At 39.4% G+C, this 17,740-nt stretch overlaps 1 protein-coding gene across 3 annotated transcripts in view; it reads left to right on the forward strand.

Moving 5' to 3' along the window:
- Nucleotides 1-17,740, forward strand: part of RAD18 (RAD18 E3 ubiquitin protein ligase) — a 66,272-nt gene that overhangs the window by 12,440 nt on the left and 36,092 nt on the right. For all 3 annotated transcript variants that reach the window (XM_075052846.1, XM_075052845.1, XM_075052844.1), the window contains exons 5-9: nt 1,479-1,834; nt 3,978-4,077; nt 6,797-6,981; nt 10,979-11,055; nt 11,768-11,828. In XM_075052846.1, the coding sequence (XP_074908947.1) occupies nt 1,479-1,834; nt 3,978-4,077; nt 6,797-6,981; nt 10,979-11,055; nt 11,768-11,828 (779 nt within the window). The remainder of the gene's footprint in view (nt 1-1,478; nt 1,835-3,977; nt 4,078-6,796; nt 6,982-10,978; nt 11,056-11,767; nt 11,829-17,740) is intronic.

Genomic DNA, 17,740 nt, shown 5'->3' on the forward strand with positions numbered 1-17,740 from the left:
AGTTGCCTTTTTTTTGGGTAGGACTTCTGGCGGTGCAGCAGGCTGGGGCTTGGCAGGTGGTGGTTGTGAGAATGGCAGCAGGTCAGGGAGAAAGCTGATGAGCACCTGGGCAGCTGTGCAGGCTTTGCACTCTTGGAGAGCTCAGCGAGTGAATGGTGTGCAGGTTGAAGGGATGATGGAGCAGTGAATTAAAGGTGAAGAGGTTAATGACCGCTTGTGTACTTCTGCTGGCTGTTTTTGGCTGGATGATACCAGCTTCATTGTGACCCTCAGGATGTGGAGGACTCTTATCAAAGTAGTAGTGAATAAGAGTGGGATGTGTGGTTTGTCCATTGTTGATATTAGCTGGGAAAGCCTTTCCTCTACCTGTGATGATACAGGAGTGAAAGTGAACCACAAAGTACGTGGACAGGCTAGACAGCTGCATTTCTATGCCATCTCCCTGCCAAGAATGCAGTCTCTGATTTAATTTATCTTAGATTGAGCTGTGTAAAATACACAGTAAAATAAAGAGGATTCTGCAAAAAGCCCTGGGACAGGGGTAGGAAAAACCCCCATGTCTTTAAGGTCTTATGCAACTGCCTGAGTAGGACAACTGTGACTTTGTATTACCTTGAAGCTAAAAGTACTAATGAGACGGACAGAAAAATGAGCCTTCTGCTGCTACTGTGTTCCTGCCAATAAAATACAAGTCATTTCTTTGAAAAGAGACTTCTGTTTAACTCGTGTCTTGACATTTGCTAGCCCTGAGGAGGGTAGAGAGTACAAGTGGGGGGTAAAGCATGTGTAGATCTGTGGTAAGTGTTCTGGTGGGCTGAGTGGGCTGTTCTCGAGGGTGGTTATGTTTTCCCCTTATTTTATATGAGAAAAGGATGGAGGGTTTGCGCTCTTTGGCTGATCATCGATGAAATGTGTCTGAAATAGTTTGGGTTACCAGATGCTAAATCTCAAGACATGGCAAGCATGCAGGGGGTGTGGTCAGCTGGGTGGGCAGTGAGCAGCTGTGCTAAGGGGACCCACAGTAAGGAGGGACAGAAGGAATATGGCAATAATTTCTGCTAAGCTCTTTGGTTTCAGGAGCCTCTGTCACAAGCTATGTGACGCAGTGCTTGAAGTACCCTGACTTGAAAATGATCATCTACCATCTTCAAGTAAGGGGGAAAGCTTTTTGTTCTTTACTGTGTTGTGTGTGATGTTTTGAGAGGCATTTTATTACATTTGCAGAATGTAATTTATTTTATTTGAAAGTCAGGAAGATAACTCTTAGATTTTGTAGAGTGTGGTGAGGCTCAGCTGATGTGTTTCTCCTCCTGGTTTATGTGGGCTAGCAAATTGCCGAGTGCTGCATGGGAGCAAGGCCAAGAGGAAGGAAGGAATGGAGGAAGAGCTCCATCTGTTTTCGTTCTGGTTTCTTCTCAAAGAAAAAGCTAACACTGTCCAATGTAGCTAACTGCATGTTGTCTTCTGGATGCTTCTAGAAAACAGCTGTTCCAGTTGGTCTTGGATACTCCACTGATTTCATCTCCATTGGCCTGTAGCAGGCATTCAGCTGGCAAAAGCCACGTTAGGAGTCCTGTTTCTTGGCCAGTTGTAAAAGAAGAGGTGCCAGTGATTGACAGTTTCTTGAGAAAGGAAGAAGATTGCACCTCGACAAGGGCAGATGGCCTGGCAGGAACAGATCAGAAGATTTTCAAAACTGAGGAACACCATAACCTTTACAGCAGTTCTGCAGAGGTTGATGGTAAAGACAATGAAGTGGGATCACAAGAGAGTCCTGAGTGCACCAAAAGTCATGAAAAGCCTTCTACATCTGTGGTAAAAGTAGTCAAGAAAGGTGAGATGCTTAATTTTTGGTCTTGTCTTGTTCTCTTCCCCAAGTCCATGGTTGAGGTTGGCCGTATGTGTTAGAGTACCTTCCGTACGTGGCATTCATCTCATTTCTCTGCGTCGTTCTGATCTGCATTGGCATGTTCAGATGCTTCCCGTTTAACTGGACTATGCTTCATTCAGATTACTGCTTATGTGGCACAGCTCTGCTGCAAGCATATTCTTGATGAGGAAGCTAGGGCTGATGCCAAGTCATTAAATGGAGTTCAACTCTTACAGATTCCTTTGCTTTGAGTAACAACTCTAAAAAACAATAGTTGCACAACAGACTTACTCAGTAAAAACTGAAGTCATTTTCTCTTCTCCTTCCCCTTAATGACTAGACAAACAACATTGATGTTCATTCTGCTCTGCTATCCTTAAGTACCCAGAAGCAAGGTATTTTATAATGTGTTATTTGAGGGGTGTACCCACAATCAAAATGATCGTGGCTTCGGTGTTGTTAATATTCCTATTCATACACTCTCCAGAAGAAAGTAATCTGCTTTATTTTTCTGTAACTCTACAGTGTTAAGATTAATTTATGTTGAAGCATGAAAATGCCCATTTATACTAATAAACTACAATAAAATGAGAGAATACTCTTAGTTTTGACATGATAGCAGTCATCCTATTGACCCAATTAAAAAGCCTAAATTAAAATAAAAGACCATGTAGGAGTACAACGCTAATTCTTATTAGTTCATATTTATCTGTTCTTTTGTTTAACAATTTATTCAACTGGAACTCTGAAGTTCATATTTATTCATTAGCTGGGTAAATACTGCTTAAAGATGTAATACAGCCAGAAAAGTAGCCCTATGAAAAGGGCATCAACTTAGCCAGAAGTTAAGTTTCCTAGTTTTATGCATCAGACTTGCTTGCGTTAGTAATTTAAAACTCATATGAAATTTTACTGCTCATTTATTCTTGAGCAATTGAAATTTTCCCTTGCTTACCATTTTATGACCTTATTAAATCCTCGAGTATGCATTCCATTGAAATTATTTCCACAAATGCAAAGTAGTCAGTCAACCAGTATAAATGAAAGACTTGAAATGAGCCAATGCTGAAGTGGTCTTAGTAAGTATTATTTGTTCCTGTGTTAAGAATTGAAATGTTAATTTCAAATACAATAATACACTGCTCAGAATTATTGTGTTATGTTACTGTCCCAACTTTTTTTTTTTTAACCTTTGACTAGAATATGATGTCATGGGAGTCAAAAATTGCAAAGCGATGTTGCCAGATAACTCAATTCCCACAACGTTTCACAGTGTTTTGCATAGGTTGTTTTTTGTTTTGTCTTTTAGATTAACAGCGACTTCCTTCATACTAATACAGATGATGTCAGTTAAAGGATCTTTTTCTCATCTGTTCATTTAAACTTAGCCTTTTGTTTTTGACATAATGTGATTGCTAAAGATGAATATTTTAAGTCTGTGGTTTTTGACTGTCTTTACAGGTAATGTTGTTAGATGGTTCTTGAAAATATGATGCAAGAAGAATTCTGAGTTGGGTGGGACTATGCTATAGGGCATTTGTGAGCCTCTGAGCCCAAGTCACAGAATCTAGTTATCTCTACCAAGAAATGAGTATGAGGCATGTTTGGATCATAGGATTCCTGTGAGGCTGAGTTAACTCATGTGTTGACAATCCTGTTGAGAGCCATAGATTGGGACATTATGTTAATATGAATAAAGTTTGTGCTATACTGTTTTATAAAAATGAAGCAGCTTCCTTTATTTAGGAGTGAAATACTGCAAAAGTGAAAAACATTATCGTGGAAATATGCTTAAGTTTATATTAGCCCCTACGTTTCTGTGTAGTATGTGTGTTACTCTAGATTTTTATTAAGAGATTTCATTCCATCTGACTGCAGGGAAGATGAGAGCTATTCACATATTACATAGAGAGGGAAATACATGCTCTGGAATGAAAATGAGAGCTGAAAATGAAGATTCTGGATAGACATGCTAGATCTTTTTCAAAAAAAGAAATTTGGATTTCTGGATTTTCATTTTCTTCAATCAACAATTAGTTTTTCAGATTAAAGCATTTGCTCTTTGCATAATATACACACTAGTAAATTCCTTCTTCCTTGCTTTCAGTGGATTGTCCTGTTTGTCAGGTTGCTATTCCAGAGCAATATATAAACAAACATCTGGATAGCTGCTTGACAAGAGAAGAGAAGAAGGACTGCCTCAGAAGGTAAGAAACAACCTTAATAACTTTCATATTCATGTAGCCATTTTTCTGCACTGCTGAAATAAGAAATATTAGTTGATGGGTTATAATACAGTGGATTGTGTTTGTTTCATGGTTACCTGCCCTGTAGATCACCCTAAAATCACTGTATAAATATGATAGTGGTGATTTTCCCCTCTCAAGAAGGTATGTATATAACTTTCTGACTTTTAGTGGCAAGAAAACACTGGACAATGTTTTAAAGAATTCAACACAGGGAGTAAAACTTAGTCTGTACATTATTCTCATCATGTTTCTGCTTGCTAGCATTAAAATTCTATTTAGATAACACGTATTCCCATTTTTCACTTCGTGAATGAATTGCTTCCCTCAATTCAGATGGGCCAAAAGACAATTGCTTCACTAGCTGTCAAGTTAAAAAATAAAAATTGCACCTTACTCTGCTCACTGTGGTTCTTTTCAAGTTGCCCCAGTCAAGGTTGTTTCTTTAAGATCTCAGTTTCCATAAGATTAATGCATGCCTTTGACTTTTTTGCCTCCGCCCTAGAATTTGTCACGGTCGCCACATTCACATCAGAAGTGTAGATTTCAGTTTGTTTTACTTACTAGCATAAATTTAGGCCATTATTATTTCTAACTGCTCAGACTTAAGAACTGTGAGGGACTTTTACTGCATGCGGTTTTACTTGCATGCTTGTATTTCTAATTCCTCTGAACCTTGAATTAGAAAGTAATTTTATGTTAAAGCTCTTATTTTGCCCAGTCATGCTTAGAATGCAATCTGTAAGTTAAAGGACTTTGAAGATGAATAAATGGTAAATTAATATTGAAATCTGATGTTACATTTTAATTTTCATTTGGGATGTTTTTAGTGTTTTCTCTGTTCTTAATGAATGGAAATAAAAGCCAGATCTTTCTCTGGTGTCAAGCCCATATCCCTAACAGAATTCAAAATTTTACTTATTTTATCTAGACTACTTGGATCTTAAGAAAGTATCATGCAAGATACTTCTCCTCAGGGACTGGCTATTGTGTGTTAAATGCTGGCTTTTTGGCAATGTATTTGTTTTATGGCAGTGTTGTTCGGGTTTCAGTAACAGCATATCTGCAGTTCTCTGAGGAATTTTAGCTCTGTTTATTCTCAAATTAGGAGCACATGGCATGCTATGTTAAGTTAAGCAGTATTTCAGCGGAAGTGATAATTTAGTCCCCAAAACCTGCACCGGAGTAATTACAACAGGTAAGTCTATGTTCACAAAGAACACTGCATTTCTCAAGGATGGGGAAAAAACCCCACCAATATTAAGATTCAAACCTGTTGTGAATTGTTTTCACATAGCTGTCTGCTCCCAAAGCAGTCGTCACTCTTCTAGGTCATGCTGCTGGTGAATTATAATACATACAAAGCTTTTTAAGGACTTTCAAAAGATTTAATTATTCAATGACTTTTTTTATATTTCCAAAAAGAATCTGAAAAAAGTCTTTTCTGAAGAGTGTATTGTGGTAACGTGTCTTTTTTTTTGCTAGCTATTCTACAGGGGCTATATGAGAGTACATGAATTAATGACAATTTTTGCGTAAGCTTTTTTTTTTACTTTGAAATTTATTTTCAATGTGGTAAGTTGAAAGTGCTGAACACAGTTTTCAAATAAGTCTCATGCTTTTGCAATGGAAAGCTGTTAACTTCTCTGTAATTCAGAGCAGTGCAGCTGAACTTTAATTTGCTGCAGGAAGAAAAGTGTCTAACTAAATGCTGTTCTTCGGTAACTAATAAATTATTTAATTTGTAGAAGATGAGTGAGGCAGTAGACGATTTTGTTGGCTAGTTTGAGTGTATTTCACCAGGAGGTGTAGTAGGAAAGACTGAGCTAATTTGTGCAGAAAGAAACTGTTCTAGACTAATTCTAATCTAAACTAATTCTAGATGACAAAAGTTGTAGCAGGACTTGAATTTTCTATAGCAGTTTCCTGTAATTAAGATGTTTTCCGTAGCTATGCCAGGAACGTTGAGTTCTTCTGACATAAGGCAGTGTGAAGGAGTGAATTTTGGTTTTAGATGTTACTTGTCTGAGACCATTATTAATTCTCTTTAATGTTACTTTCTGTATTGCCAAACTGCCCTTCTGTTAGTTGGGAACTACAGATTTGCTTTCAGGTACATGACTATCTTTCTTGAAGTCATTTTCTCAGAAAGTTGAAAAATCTCCTAATTCACATTTTGGCTTGCAGTTGTAATGCTTTTAAAATTTCACCAACTGATTCAGGCAAGACATGGACAGTACTTGGGTGGAAAACCGGTTTCAGCAATCTGAATTCAGTATCCTTCCCTTTGAATTCAGAGTGAATGTAAGGCTAATGAAGATGAACAATACTGTGTTTGCTGATGTGCTTCTGAAGCCTTTGCTGTAGATACTAAAAACTGAGCTGCAGTATTTATTACATGAGTAGTGTTTGCATCATTTCCTAAAGAAAATCAAACTAGACCTACTGCTTTTTGCACATTTGAAATTTTCTTTGTGGTAGATGGAAAAAGTGTTCTGGCTTCCTAGAGCTATTGCTGTTGCATCTGTGTGTAATTGGTTGTGTGTCTGTCATAGCTGAAATAATTCTTGCAGGTATTTCTTACCCAGAGTGGGTGAAATACCCTGTAAAAATGTAAGTCAATATTTTGATTTTCATAGGAGTATTAATTAAAAAAAGTTTGTTTCCTTTCCTTTTGCAGTTCTGCTCATAAAAGGAAGCCTATGTCTAAAGTTGTTTACAACTTGCTCTCTGATCGTGATTTGAAGAAGAAACTAAAGGAACATGGTCTGTCTACCCATGGGACCCGACAACAGCTTATTAAAAGACACCAAGAATTTGTGCACATGTATAATGCTCAATGTGATTCTCTAAATCCCAAATCAGGTAACTTAGAAATTATAGGGAAGTTGTTACCATCGCAAACTATTTGTATACATTGCTCCTTCTCTTAGTTCTCAGGGTAGGAATAAGGCTGGTTTGAATATCTGGGAAAACTGGAGCTGGAAGAATTTATCTTATATAAATCAAGATCAATGCAAAAAAAAGGAAATTCAATGAAAACCAGAAGTGTGTTGCTATAATCTGGAAGTATCTAGCAAGATGTAAATTTGTGTTGAAATTCTTTGAGACTTCCTGGTTTACTAACCCTGTTCTGAAAAATGTTGTGTTTTTATTGACTTTGTATTTTAATGAGTGCCTCCAAATTAGACTCTGAGGCTTTCAGTCAAAAAACTGGAAATGCCTGAGGTTCTTAGTAAGTGAATAGATTATTAATTCATCTTTTGTTCTGAATTTGTTCTCTTCCTCCTATACACTCAGACTTCTATATTGTTATTCGATTTAATTTCAAAATTAGATTTCTTTTTGGAGATGATAGGTAAGAGTAGAATGAATTAATAAGAAAGTGGTAATGTTTTGCTGGAATTTATATCAATGTAGGTGTTTGGCAGCAATTTTATACAATTAAACTCAAGACTACCCCATACAGCTGTTTAATGCTATATATAAGGAGATTGTGTTTTAGTATCTAACGTGAGTGCCATATAAACTTCCTTTAAACAGCAGTCTGTTGTTCGCATGTGCTCAGGCTTAATGCTTGGAAAATGCCAGTGCTGGAGTAGGGATGATGAGATCTGAGTAGCGTATTTGTGCTGCCTGATTTTGTAGGCAGTGTGGTAGTTTTTTAAATTTTGAATAGCATGTATGAGCTAGAGGGAGAATTGTCCCACCTCATCTTGTTATATCCTCTTTTATACAAGGTGAAAATGTGCATCTTTTTAAAAAAGATGTGTCATTTGTTACCTCTCAGTTCAGTTCTGCAAGTGATATAAGTAACAGCACAAATACACTGGTGCGTGTGGGTGAGAGACAGACATCAGATTTATAGTTATATTATTTTCTATTTGATTAGAAGTTCATGGCAAACATTCTTTTTAAAGAAATTTCTAACAGGATCATGGTATGATATTACTCTCCTGGGAGCTGTGCAGCTGTTAGTGTCCTGGAAATGCTCATATAGCTGGTATTGCATGTTCTGCACTGGTTTGAGGATGTAGCTTGCTGTCTGCTAGGTCTGTAGAATAGTTCAGTCCTGCTGCTGGCAAGAGCTGGTCTTGGTTACTTCAAAGGTAGAGAGATGAGAAATACTGTTCCTCACCCTCAGTTTGATCTCTTTAATTTTCATGTTTACGGAGAGACTTAACTCCTGAAGCACAAGTTCACCACTTCTTCCAGAAGTTGTAAACAATTCTGAATGTTTTTGTGTGTATTGAAGGGCTCAGAAACTATTCGGACCAGATAAATTTTTGGTCTCGCTGGCAGTGGGACTGTTGGGAACTGAACGAGCAAGCAGCACGGGCAGGGCAGGGCAGTGAGCTGGGAGCTGAGGAGCTGCTCGTGCACAGCTGGGTCCAGCATCTCTGTGAATGAGATAGCATACGACTGCAGGTGCGCAGCTAAACTTTACATTTGCTATTTGTTGCTTATCTATAACAGGAATAATTTGGGGCCAGGAGTGAGAATTACCCTTTGAGAAGGCTGCCAGATTTGAACACAGTAAAAACCACTTAATTTGTTGGTTATCATTTAACAAATTTGACAGTATAGGGGAGTATTTATTTCAAGTGAATATTAAAAGCTCATATGTTAACTCCATGCACATGTGGTTTTGTATGTGATCAGATGGTCAGAAATGCTGAATATCCACAACTTCTACTGTGGCATTTCAGAAATAAAGTATGGTTTTGGTGTTCATCACCTTTATTAAACAGGCAGAACCACCCGATGCAGTGCTTTTTGAAAAATAAAGTCAGTCACTGAGGACTATAAATATGAATTTAGCATCCAAACTTTAGGCTTGAAATCTTGATTTTCACTTGCCAGTTCTTGGCTTGGATTGTGGGAGCAAGTGTATTAGAAAAGCGAGTTTGCAACCAACACTAATTGCTTTTTCATTTTGCTCTTTTAGCCATTTTAAGAACTAAGAAGGTTAAGTGCCTAAGTGATTTAGGTGCCAAGTGCCACTGCTTAGTTTGTGCCTGAGCACTTTGGAAAATAAACATAAATGCTTTAAAAAATTGTTTTCTAGGACTTCAGAAAGTCTCTGGGATGAGAACTAGCACGCAGAGTTAAGACTGTGTTTGACTTCAGCAATGATATCAGTTTAGGGAGTTTGTTGTTTAAGTCTGAGAGAACAGCTCTTGTATCAGAATTTCAATCATGCTGTGATTTATGTTAATCTCGGAAATTTAGTTAAACACTCTCAAAGTCCCTCTCTGAGTTCCCCCAGCAGCAGGAGTAGATGTAAAGCTGCTGTAGGTCGTGGAGGTACACTGTTGTCTGATGGCTAAACAGGAGCAGAGCAGTTTTGAAGTAAAGTGAGGAGTGGGCTGGTCGGGTGCTGCGGCAGCTCGGGGTGAGAGGAGAGGGAGGGTCATGGGGTTGGGAACGCACTGCTGCCGTTAGACCGCAGCAAGGTCGGTGTGGGAAGTGGATGCTGGTTTGAGTGGAGCCTCATGTCTGCTCAAGGCGTGCTAGAATTGATGCTGTGCAGAACAGGCGGTTCTCTGTTAGTCCTTTAACATGCTGGGAGGTACTCAGCTCTTGGGACAATTCTTCACTTGACGCTGGTGATGAAGTAGCACCAAGTCCCTGTGTTGTTCCTCCAAGCTTGCCCTGAATAATGCAAAACTTCTACTGAGTTCTGGCTCAGTACCTATTTATAAAGGGTGAATTATTAAACTCTCACTTAAGATGCAGGCAGGCATTTTCAGTGGTAGCAGTGAACCTAAGGTCACTATATAATACAAATAGCTGAGCTTCTGAGGAAGCCTAGGTGTCAAATTCCTGGATTTTGCTTAAACCAGTTTTGAACAGGTTTTATTGCTTCACAGCTTAATAAGCTTTTGTTCTCTGGCTACTTTACTGTCTAGTGAAAGTGTTTGTTTTAATAAATTAATATTTATGAACATTTTAATATTATATTTATTGTTAATTATGGATATTGCCAATATATTAATATTGAGATTAATATATATTAATAAAAATTAATAAGTACCCTAGTAGCTCTGTGAAAATGATTGGGTGTAGAAATAGATTTGTGAAAGTGAATGTCAGAATAAACCATGCAGGGTCCTGCATAGCTGTAGTTTTAGTTAAAATGTTAACAAACAGAGTTATGTCTGTTTATATCCTTTTGAGGTGTCTGACTTAATCGTTAGAGTAGGTTGTAATTCATCTTTGGACTATGGGTTTTTGGACATAAGCCTGCAGACAGTTTTGTGTTGCCTTGGAAGGTAGTCCTTGGAGGTAAAAATAAGATAAACAGTAGATGTCATTATTTTATCTTCCACTGAAAGATATATTATCAAATGGAGACTCTTTATAAAAGACATGCCTGTGTGCAACAGAAACACTATAGTATGCTAGAGTAAGATTCAAATAGGATTTGAAAAGACTACATTTTCCCATGAATTTAATACAAAGGGAGTGAGAGCAACAGGCCAGGAGGTGGCTGAGAGGCAGCTGCCGGCAAGCACCGTGGGGCTTGCTGCAAGGCACCTTCGCCAAGGCCCACGGCTCCTGACCTTGCCTCCTGGTCCTGAGTCTTGGGTGCTGCCTCTGGTGCTCAGGTGCTGCCTCTGGTGCTCAGCTGCTGCAGATGGGAGCAGTTCTTCTGCATGAACAAACACCCACTGAGCACTGGTGCAAAACCACACCATTTGGATTTGCCTGTGCCTGGAGTCTGAGTTTTCACTGTCGGAGAGCTAATGCCCGTTTGTCTCTTTGCGATTTAAATTCATGGTAGTTTCATTCAGTGCTGTTACATCTTTTTATTTAACAGCTCCTGTTTTAATGACCTCTTTCTTGTATTTTCAAACAGTTGCAGAGGTTGTTAAAGAGCTGGAAAAGAATGAGAAGATTCGGGTTCAGCTTGAATTTAATAAAACCAGTGAAAATGTAAGCTAATTTTCTTTGTTCTCAAAGCAGGGGATGGCTAGGGGAAATTGCAAAGTGGGCAGTGAACATGTTTGCCTACCACTTTATTATGGGAATTCCCATATTCCCAGGTTGTGTGTTGGAATTTGCATATACCATCTTGTAATCAACATGATTTTCTCATACCACTCATTTGTCGTGGGCAGTTCTTTGTGTACTGCTGATGTTTCTATGCCCAAACGATTTAAGTAGGAACATTTTTTTGATTGCAGTAAAAATTCTTGAGCAATGTTCCCCTTGGTCATATTGGAGGATTTTGACCCTCCATGGCAGTGTGGGGAATATTTTCCTTCCTAGAATTCTCTAGGATTTAGCTAGCAAATTCCTTGCTTCCGTATCAGCAATAGCGCCTGTTCTTTTCCCATGACATATGATACTTTTGTGACTTTTGGAGCATGTTTGTTGCACAGTATTAGGAAATATTTTATGGTCCACACATGCCGGGTGTTATAAGGGGTGGCTTGACTTAGTCCTGTTGACTTTGTGAAAGCAAAGCAAGACAGCATGCATATGTACTTTAAATATATATTACTGTCTGTGGATGAGATGGTAAGAGCTGGTGGGGGAAAAACAGACAGCTGATCCTTCTTCCAGTTTTAAGTCTCTAGTTTTAAAGTATGTAGCTTTATCATCTTTTTGTTTCTGTAAATAAACATTTGTGTGATTTCTGTAGAGCTTGACCTTTACAAAGGACCAGACAGAGGAAGAAATAGATGAGATCCACACTGATTATCGTAAGTAATACGCAAGTTTCACTTCATTTTGCTTTTAAATTCACCTTCTTTTCATTTGTACTAAAATGTACACACAAAAGTGATGCTTTTCATGTGTGTGTGCTTCCCCCCGCCCCCATTTAATAAATCAAAGCTTGAAGTTCTCTGTTTGGGCTGAAACTTCCTCTTTGAAACTCAATCTCTGTTAAGTACTGCCGTTTGACAAAACTCATGCCAGGGCTGGATAAGTTTGAGATGGAGGCTGATTGCCTCCTTAGCACCTGTTCATTTATGCACTTTCTACTTACCTTCTTAATGGTCCTCCCATGTTTGTTGAACATAAAAAAGAGCAAAGTAGAGTTTTTCTGTCTCCTGCACTGGATGTGTGATGCATAGTTGTATGGTTTCACTGGGAACCCTCAGGCAGAAATAAGGGGCAGATCTTCTCCAGAAGGACTCCCTGAGACCCCAGCAGTGCTGGGCGTGCAGGCCAGCCATATCCCATTGAGCAGCCTGGGCTGCTGGCTGTCATGTGGAGGGGGAGCTCTGTTTCAGTCTCCTGCTCTGCATGAGGGTCTCCATGCAATTCTTACGATGCTGGTTTTGAAGAACAGAAGAGCAGTTGTGACTGCGGTGAAGGCTGCTCATGCTTTGCTTGTGAGATTTCACCCTTCCTTGCCCCAGATTTTTTGGCATGTTCTCTGAGAATAATCTGAATTACTCAGAGAGGTTAATGTAAATTGGTTAATTAGTTTGCCAGTTCTATACTTTGTTAAAACTTGGGCTTGCAGCACATGAATTCGTGTGTATTAAGTCACTCACTGATTGTATAAAAAGAAGCTTATTACCTACTGTTGTGTCCCTGTGAAGAATGGCATGCACTCCTGAGTGTTTTTATCTGTACAGAATTTTCTCAGCTTCAGGTTTGATACTGTTTTCTCCCTTTTTTGAGGTTCTGGGCACTGTATGACTTCTTTTCTGCAGGCAGTTCTGGCTGTGAGCCCTCCAGGAGCACCAGCCTTGCTCAGGCATAGCTGGGCCACTGCAGAGGGAGGCATCTCTGCCGACAAGGAGTGTTCTGAGCTGGCAAGATGGGGTGAATGCTGGCTGTATTAGCCCTGCACTCACCAGTATGCCCTGTAACACAGATACTGGGTTTTCCCATTACTCAGGATATTCCCTCCTCCCCTACACGCTTAATGATCAGACATTGGCTTTATTTAAAATGCACCTGTATTCTGGGTGATGGTTGGTCTTCCTGAGTCCTCTAACTCATCCTGTAGTGGATAAGTTTGTATAAACTTACTCTTTCTACACCTTATTTTTCTAGGTTTGCTGTCCAGTGCAGAGTGACATTAACTGACAAGCAATGTAGCCACAGTAGTTTATATTTAATATGGCATTTCTAAAATACTTAATGGCTGCGTGTTTCCTCAACTGTGTGTTTTTTACACTTCTACAGTTGTCAAAGTGGCCCTTACTGCTAAAAAGTATGTTTTAACTGAGCCAAAAATGCTTTTTCCGTATTTTATTTGTATACTGTGATTCTCAAATGATCCAAGGTTTCATAGTGCTCCTCACATTTGCTCCCTTTCTTCATGCCCTGCTCCACAAGCACTCACGTGTTCTTGTTTCCTTCCTGCACCCTTTCCTACTTTACCTCCTGTCCAGCCCTGTGATTTTGAAGTGATCTCTTAGAATCATAGAATCATTTAGGTTGGAAAAGACCTTCAAGATCATTGAGTCCAACCATCATCCATGCCCACTAAATCATGTTCTGGAGTGCCTTGTCTACATGCTTTTTGAATACCTCCAGGGATGGCGGCTCAACCACTTCCCTGGGCAGCCTATTCCAATGTCTGACAACCCTCTCAGTAAAGAAATTTTTCCTAATATCCAACCTAAACCTCCCTTGCCGCAACTTGACGCCATTTCCTCTTGTCCTATCACTAGTTACTTGATAGAAGAGACCAGCACCCACCTCACTACAAGCCCCTTTCAGGCAGTTGTAGAGAGCGATAAGGTCTCCCCTCAGCCTCCTTTTCTCCAGACTAAACAACCCCAGTTCCTCAGCCGCTCCTCATAAGACTTGTGCTCCAGGCCCCTCACCAACATGGTTGCCCTTCTTTGGACGTGCTCCAGCACCTCCATGTCTTTCCTGTAGTGAGGGGCCCAAAACTGAACACAGGACTTGAGGTGCAGCCTCACCAGTGCCGAGTACAGGGGGACGATCACTGCCCTGCTCCTGGTGGCCACACTATTTCTGATACTGGCCAGGATGCCGTTGGCCTTCTTGGCCACCTGGGCACACTGCTGCTTAGAAAGAATACTCTGCTCATTTGGTTGACCTCTTCCCCTCCACCCTGTGCAGGCAACTGGGATTCAGTGCAAACCGGGTGATTTTTTTTCTGGTTTAGTTGTTGCTGTTTGTTTCAGTTTTTTACACTGAGTCCCCTCTGTTTGTGCAAGACACCAGTGCCTCTGTTGGTTATTAAACCTGCTTCTGCCCTGACAGAATAACAGTGTTTTTTTAGGGAAGTATAACTGGAATAAATACTGAAGGGAAAGAAGAGAAGAGACAAAAAATAGGAAAAATATCACAGGGAGAGCTATAGTTCAATGATACAATTTTGTTTGGGTTTTTTTCTGGTTTTGGGAGGAGGTGTTTGGGGTTTTTTGGTTTGTTTTTTTGTTGTTTTTTTTTCAACAGAGAACTGATTCCTGCTAAACTTGGCCCTGGGAAAGCACAGTATTTTAAACTGTCTTTCTCCTTACTGTGTCCTTAAACTTGAGAATAGTGTTTTCTTTCTCCATGGAACCATCTAACCATCTTTATGTTTAGTTTAGAAGCAAACGTTCTTGTGAGAGTTAAAGATTGCAGGACTTGCATCCTGTTGTAGTAATTTAGTACAGAAATGGCTAATGTAAACTGATTTTTACAGATGATTTCCTGGCCCTTCTTTATGTGTTTGTACAGCAGGTTTTAAATAGCATTACTTTGTACTTAGCTCCCTAGTGGTGTTTTATTATTCGCAATTCCTTTCCTGTTGTTTCCCACTCATTTTGCTTCACCTGCACTCTGCTTGTACCCTCAAACATGGTAGTTAGCCATATAACGTTAAAACGATATTCAATGAACATTAAACTTCTCTGCTTTCAGCCACAGAGGAGCAAAGCAATGAAGGGACAACTTGTTCTGATTATACTTAAGGGTGTATTTAAATCTGCAATATGGTCATATTTCCTGTGTTTCCTTGCATTGCTTCAGGCATATAAATTATTCCATAATGCAGCTAGATTTAGCCTTGTTGATTTTAGTTGGGTTTCTGTGAAGGCTAAATAAGGGCCTAAATCTTTAGCAAATTTTTCCTTTGCTTTTTGTTGCTGTTCCTGAGAATATATTTTAAGTGTACATGCAGTGTTTGTGGTTTTTAATCTTAAGCATTCTCCTCTAATTCCAAGTAACTGGTTAATAATTATTCTCTTGCCATGCAGAAATCTCTAGCAATAAAATAAAAAAAACACCAACCAAAAAATAAAATAATTTAAAAAGTATTAATCCCAAATTGGGTATTTTTCCCCACAAAGCTTTAGTAGCTTTGTAAAGAACAAATCTAAAGTTCAGTGACTGCAGGAGGCCCCCAGAGCAGAGTATGTCCCTTCTAACCAGCTGTTATTGCTAGTTAGCTTGAACTAGCTTGTTAGCGTTCTGCTCAATGTGGAAGGTGAGTCTGAACAAACTGAGTCAGCTGTGAGCAGATTTGCCCTGATCGTTCGCCTCAGATGGGGGGGGATGTTTGGGGATGGCAGGGCTGGTGTGGAGTAAGCCAGGAGCAAAGGAGATGCCAAGGGGACATGCTGCTCTGGTGCGGTGCCCGCACGGCTCTTTTTAGGGCAGTGCAGTCATCAGAGGACTGATCCTATACAAGAAACCCACTTAACTCGCTTTTTTAAAAATTTTGGGTGAGCACAAATTCCTTGTAAAGCTGGATCTCTGGCTGTGTTCACATTGCAACCTTGCATGCAGTTGTATTGCGTGACTGGGGTGAGGTGTGGAAACAGGAGCCCATCAGGCAGTTCTGCACCAGGCTGCTGTGCACTGTGGGCAGTGGCTACAGGCGACTGGCATCACCGGTCCTTCCTTTTATTTTTTTGATCTGTTGTACACATTTTAGAACAAGAAGATACTAAGTGCTGTCTTAATTTTCTAAAACCAGGTATTTTATTGAGTTTATACTGTTAAAAGGATATGGCTTCAAAATATCAAGATCTCCAAGTGAATGAATTAGCCTGAGGCAGCTTATTTGAACATTTAAAGTTCTAAAAAAAAAAAGTCTAAAAAAAAAAGAGAGGGGTAAAAAGAGAAGATAGAAAAATGTTAATGGGAACATATGGTTTTAAAATTAATAAAAAGCGGTGACCAAAGAGGTTAATGTTAACTAGTGTCAGCAAATTATTTCTCATAAAAGCAATAGGGAAGAAATCATAAGCATGAAAAAAGAATTGTACATTAAAATTAGAGGACAGTTAGAGATTAAAAGAACTTTTATCAAATGCCTTTTTTTCACTGTAGCACAGATGGACTTTAAAAAGCTTGATTATACAAGGAAGGCTTTTTTTTCCTTTTAATTTACAACATTTGTACCCTAGATCCCTAATTCACAGCTGACTTAATGAATTAATTAACTCCGGCATAAGTTCTGAATAAAAAAAACCAACCATATACTTTTTGTTCTGTATTACCATATGAAACACACAGCACACTGGAGCTATGTAAAAGCCTTGTTGAAAAGCAAGATGAAACAGCTGTGATACAACTCTTGGGTTTTTTTTTTTTTCTTCTTATCTTCTCTACAATTTCCCAGGCTCTTGGCAAATTGCAAATTACACTGTTGGTATTTTTTTTGCTTTTTTTGTGTGTGAAGTGTTTTTAAAATACCAATTAATATTTTGGCTTGATGAACCTGAGGATGGTTTATATGCTAGCTGGAAGCTCTGTTGAGCAACCGCCAGAGTCTGTGTCTGGAAGGTACAATTAAATATGCTGTCCCCTGCAGTAGCTTCCTTCTGCTCCTTGGGAACTGAGCGATACCCTCAACCCGTGTCAACTTCATTCTGCTTTTTTTCATGGTCAGGCCTCTATTTAAAGGGTTAAAAAAATCTACAGGAAAAGAAATACATTTGTTAAAAAGTCTTCTGTTGCTTTTTCTGCTTATAAATCTTTTCATTTACAATGTTATTCAGAGGCTTACTGATTTATGTCTTGTGTTTTTAAATATTTGTAATTATATCTGCAGTTGTTTTATTATTGAAATGCCTGTAGTTTTACGAAATGTGCGTGGTATGTCCTTTCAGCACAGTGGTGACTTACAGTGTATCTGAAGAGTGCCTTGTTTTGCCAGGACATTTCTCTTCTACTTGAAAAGCTTTGTAGTTACACCATAAAACAAAACAACAAAAAATAGTAATACTGGAAAAACTGAAGCGTCAAAGGAATTATGTAATGAATGTGCAGCAGTTCAAACACAAGCATCTGGGACAAGAACTTTCTTTTTATTAAAGGAGTTGTTGACCTTATGTGGCATTTTCAGCTATGCAGGGAGCAGGAGTTGGTTTTAAATCTCTTTCCGTCTGTGGGGCAGAACTTGATATGATTTTCTCTTGGCTTTTCCCCCTCCCGTCGCTGCAGCAGCCCATAGATCTGGGTTAGATGCAGTGATTATTTGTATGTGCCATACTCCACGCAGTGCTCGGCGAGGGCTGCCTGCTCCTTGAGGCACTGGTCGTGCTGAGCAGGATGCTGAGGCCAAGCAGTGTTGTGAGAAGACGTGTCGTGGTTGAGGAGGAGGTTGGGGTGTTCGTGGGAGAAGCCAGACCCCACCGCCAAGCCGCGGTCAGGAGGGATGGGGGAGCACGGTGAGCAGGAAGGGAAG

The sequence above is a fragment of the Buteo buteo genome, chromosome 21, assembly GCF_964188355.1.
Source record: "Buteo buteo chromosome 21, bButBut1.hap1.1, whole genome shotgun sequence".
NCBI classification, from domain to species: Eukaryota; Metazoa; Chordata; class Aves; order Accipitriformes; family Accipitridae; genus Buteo; species Buteo buteo.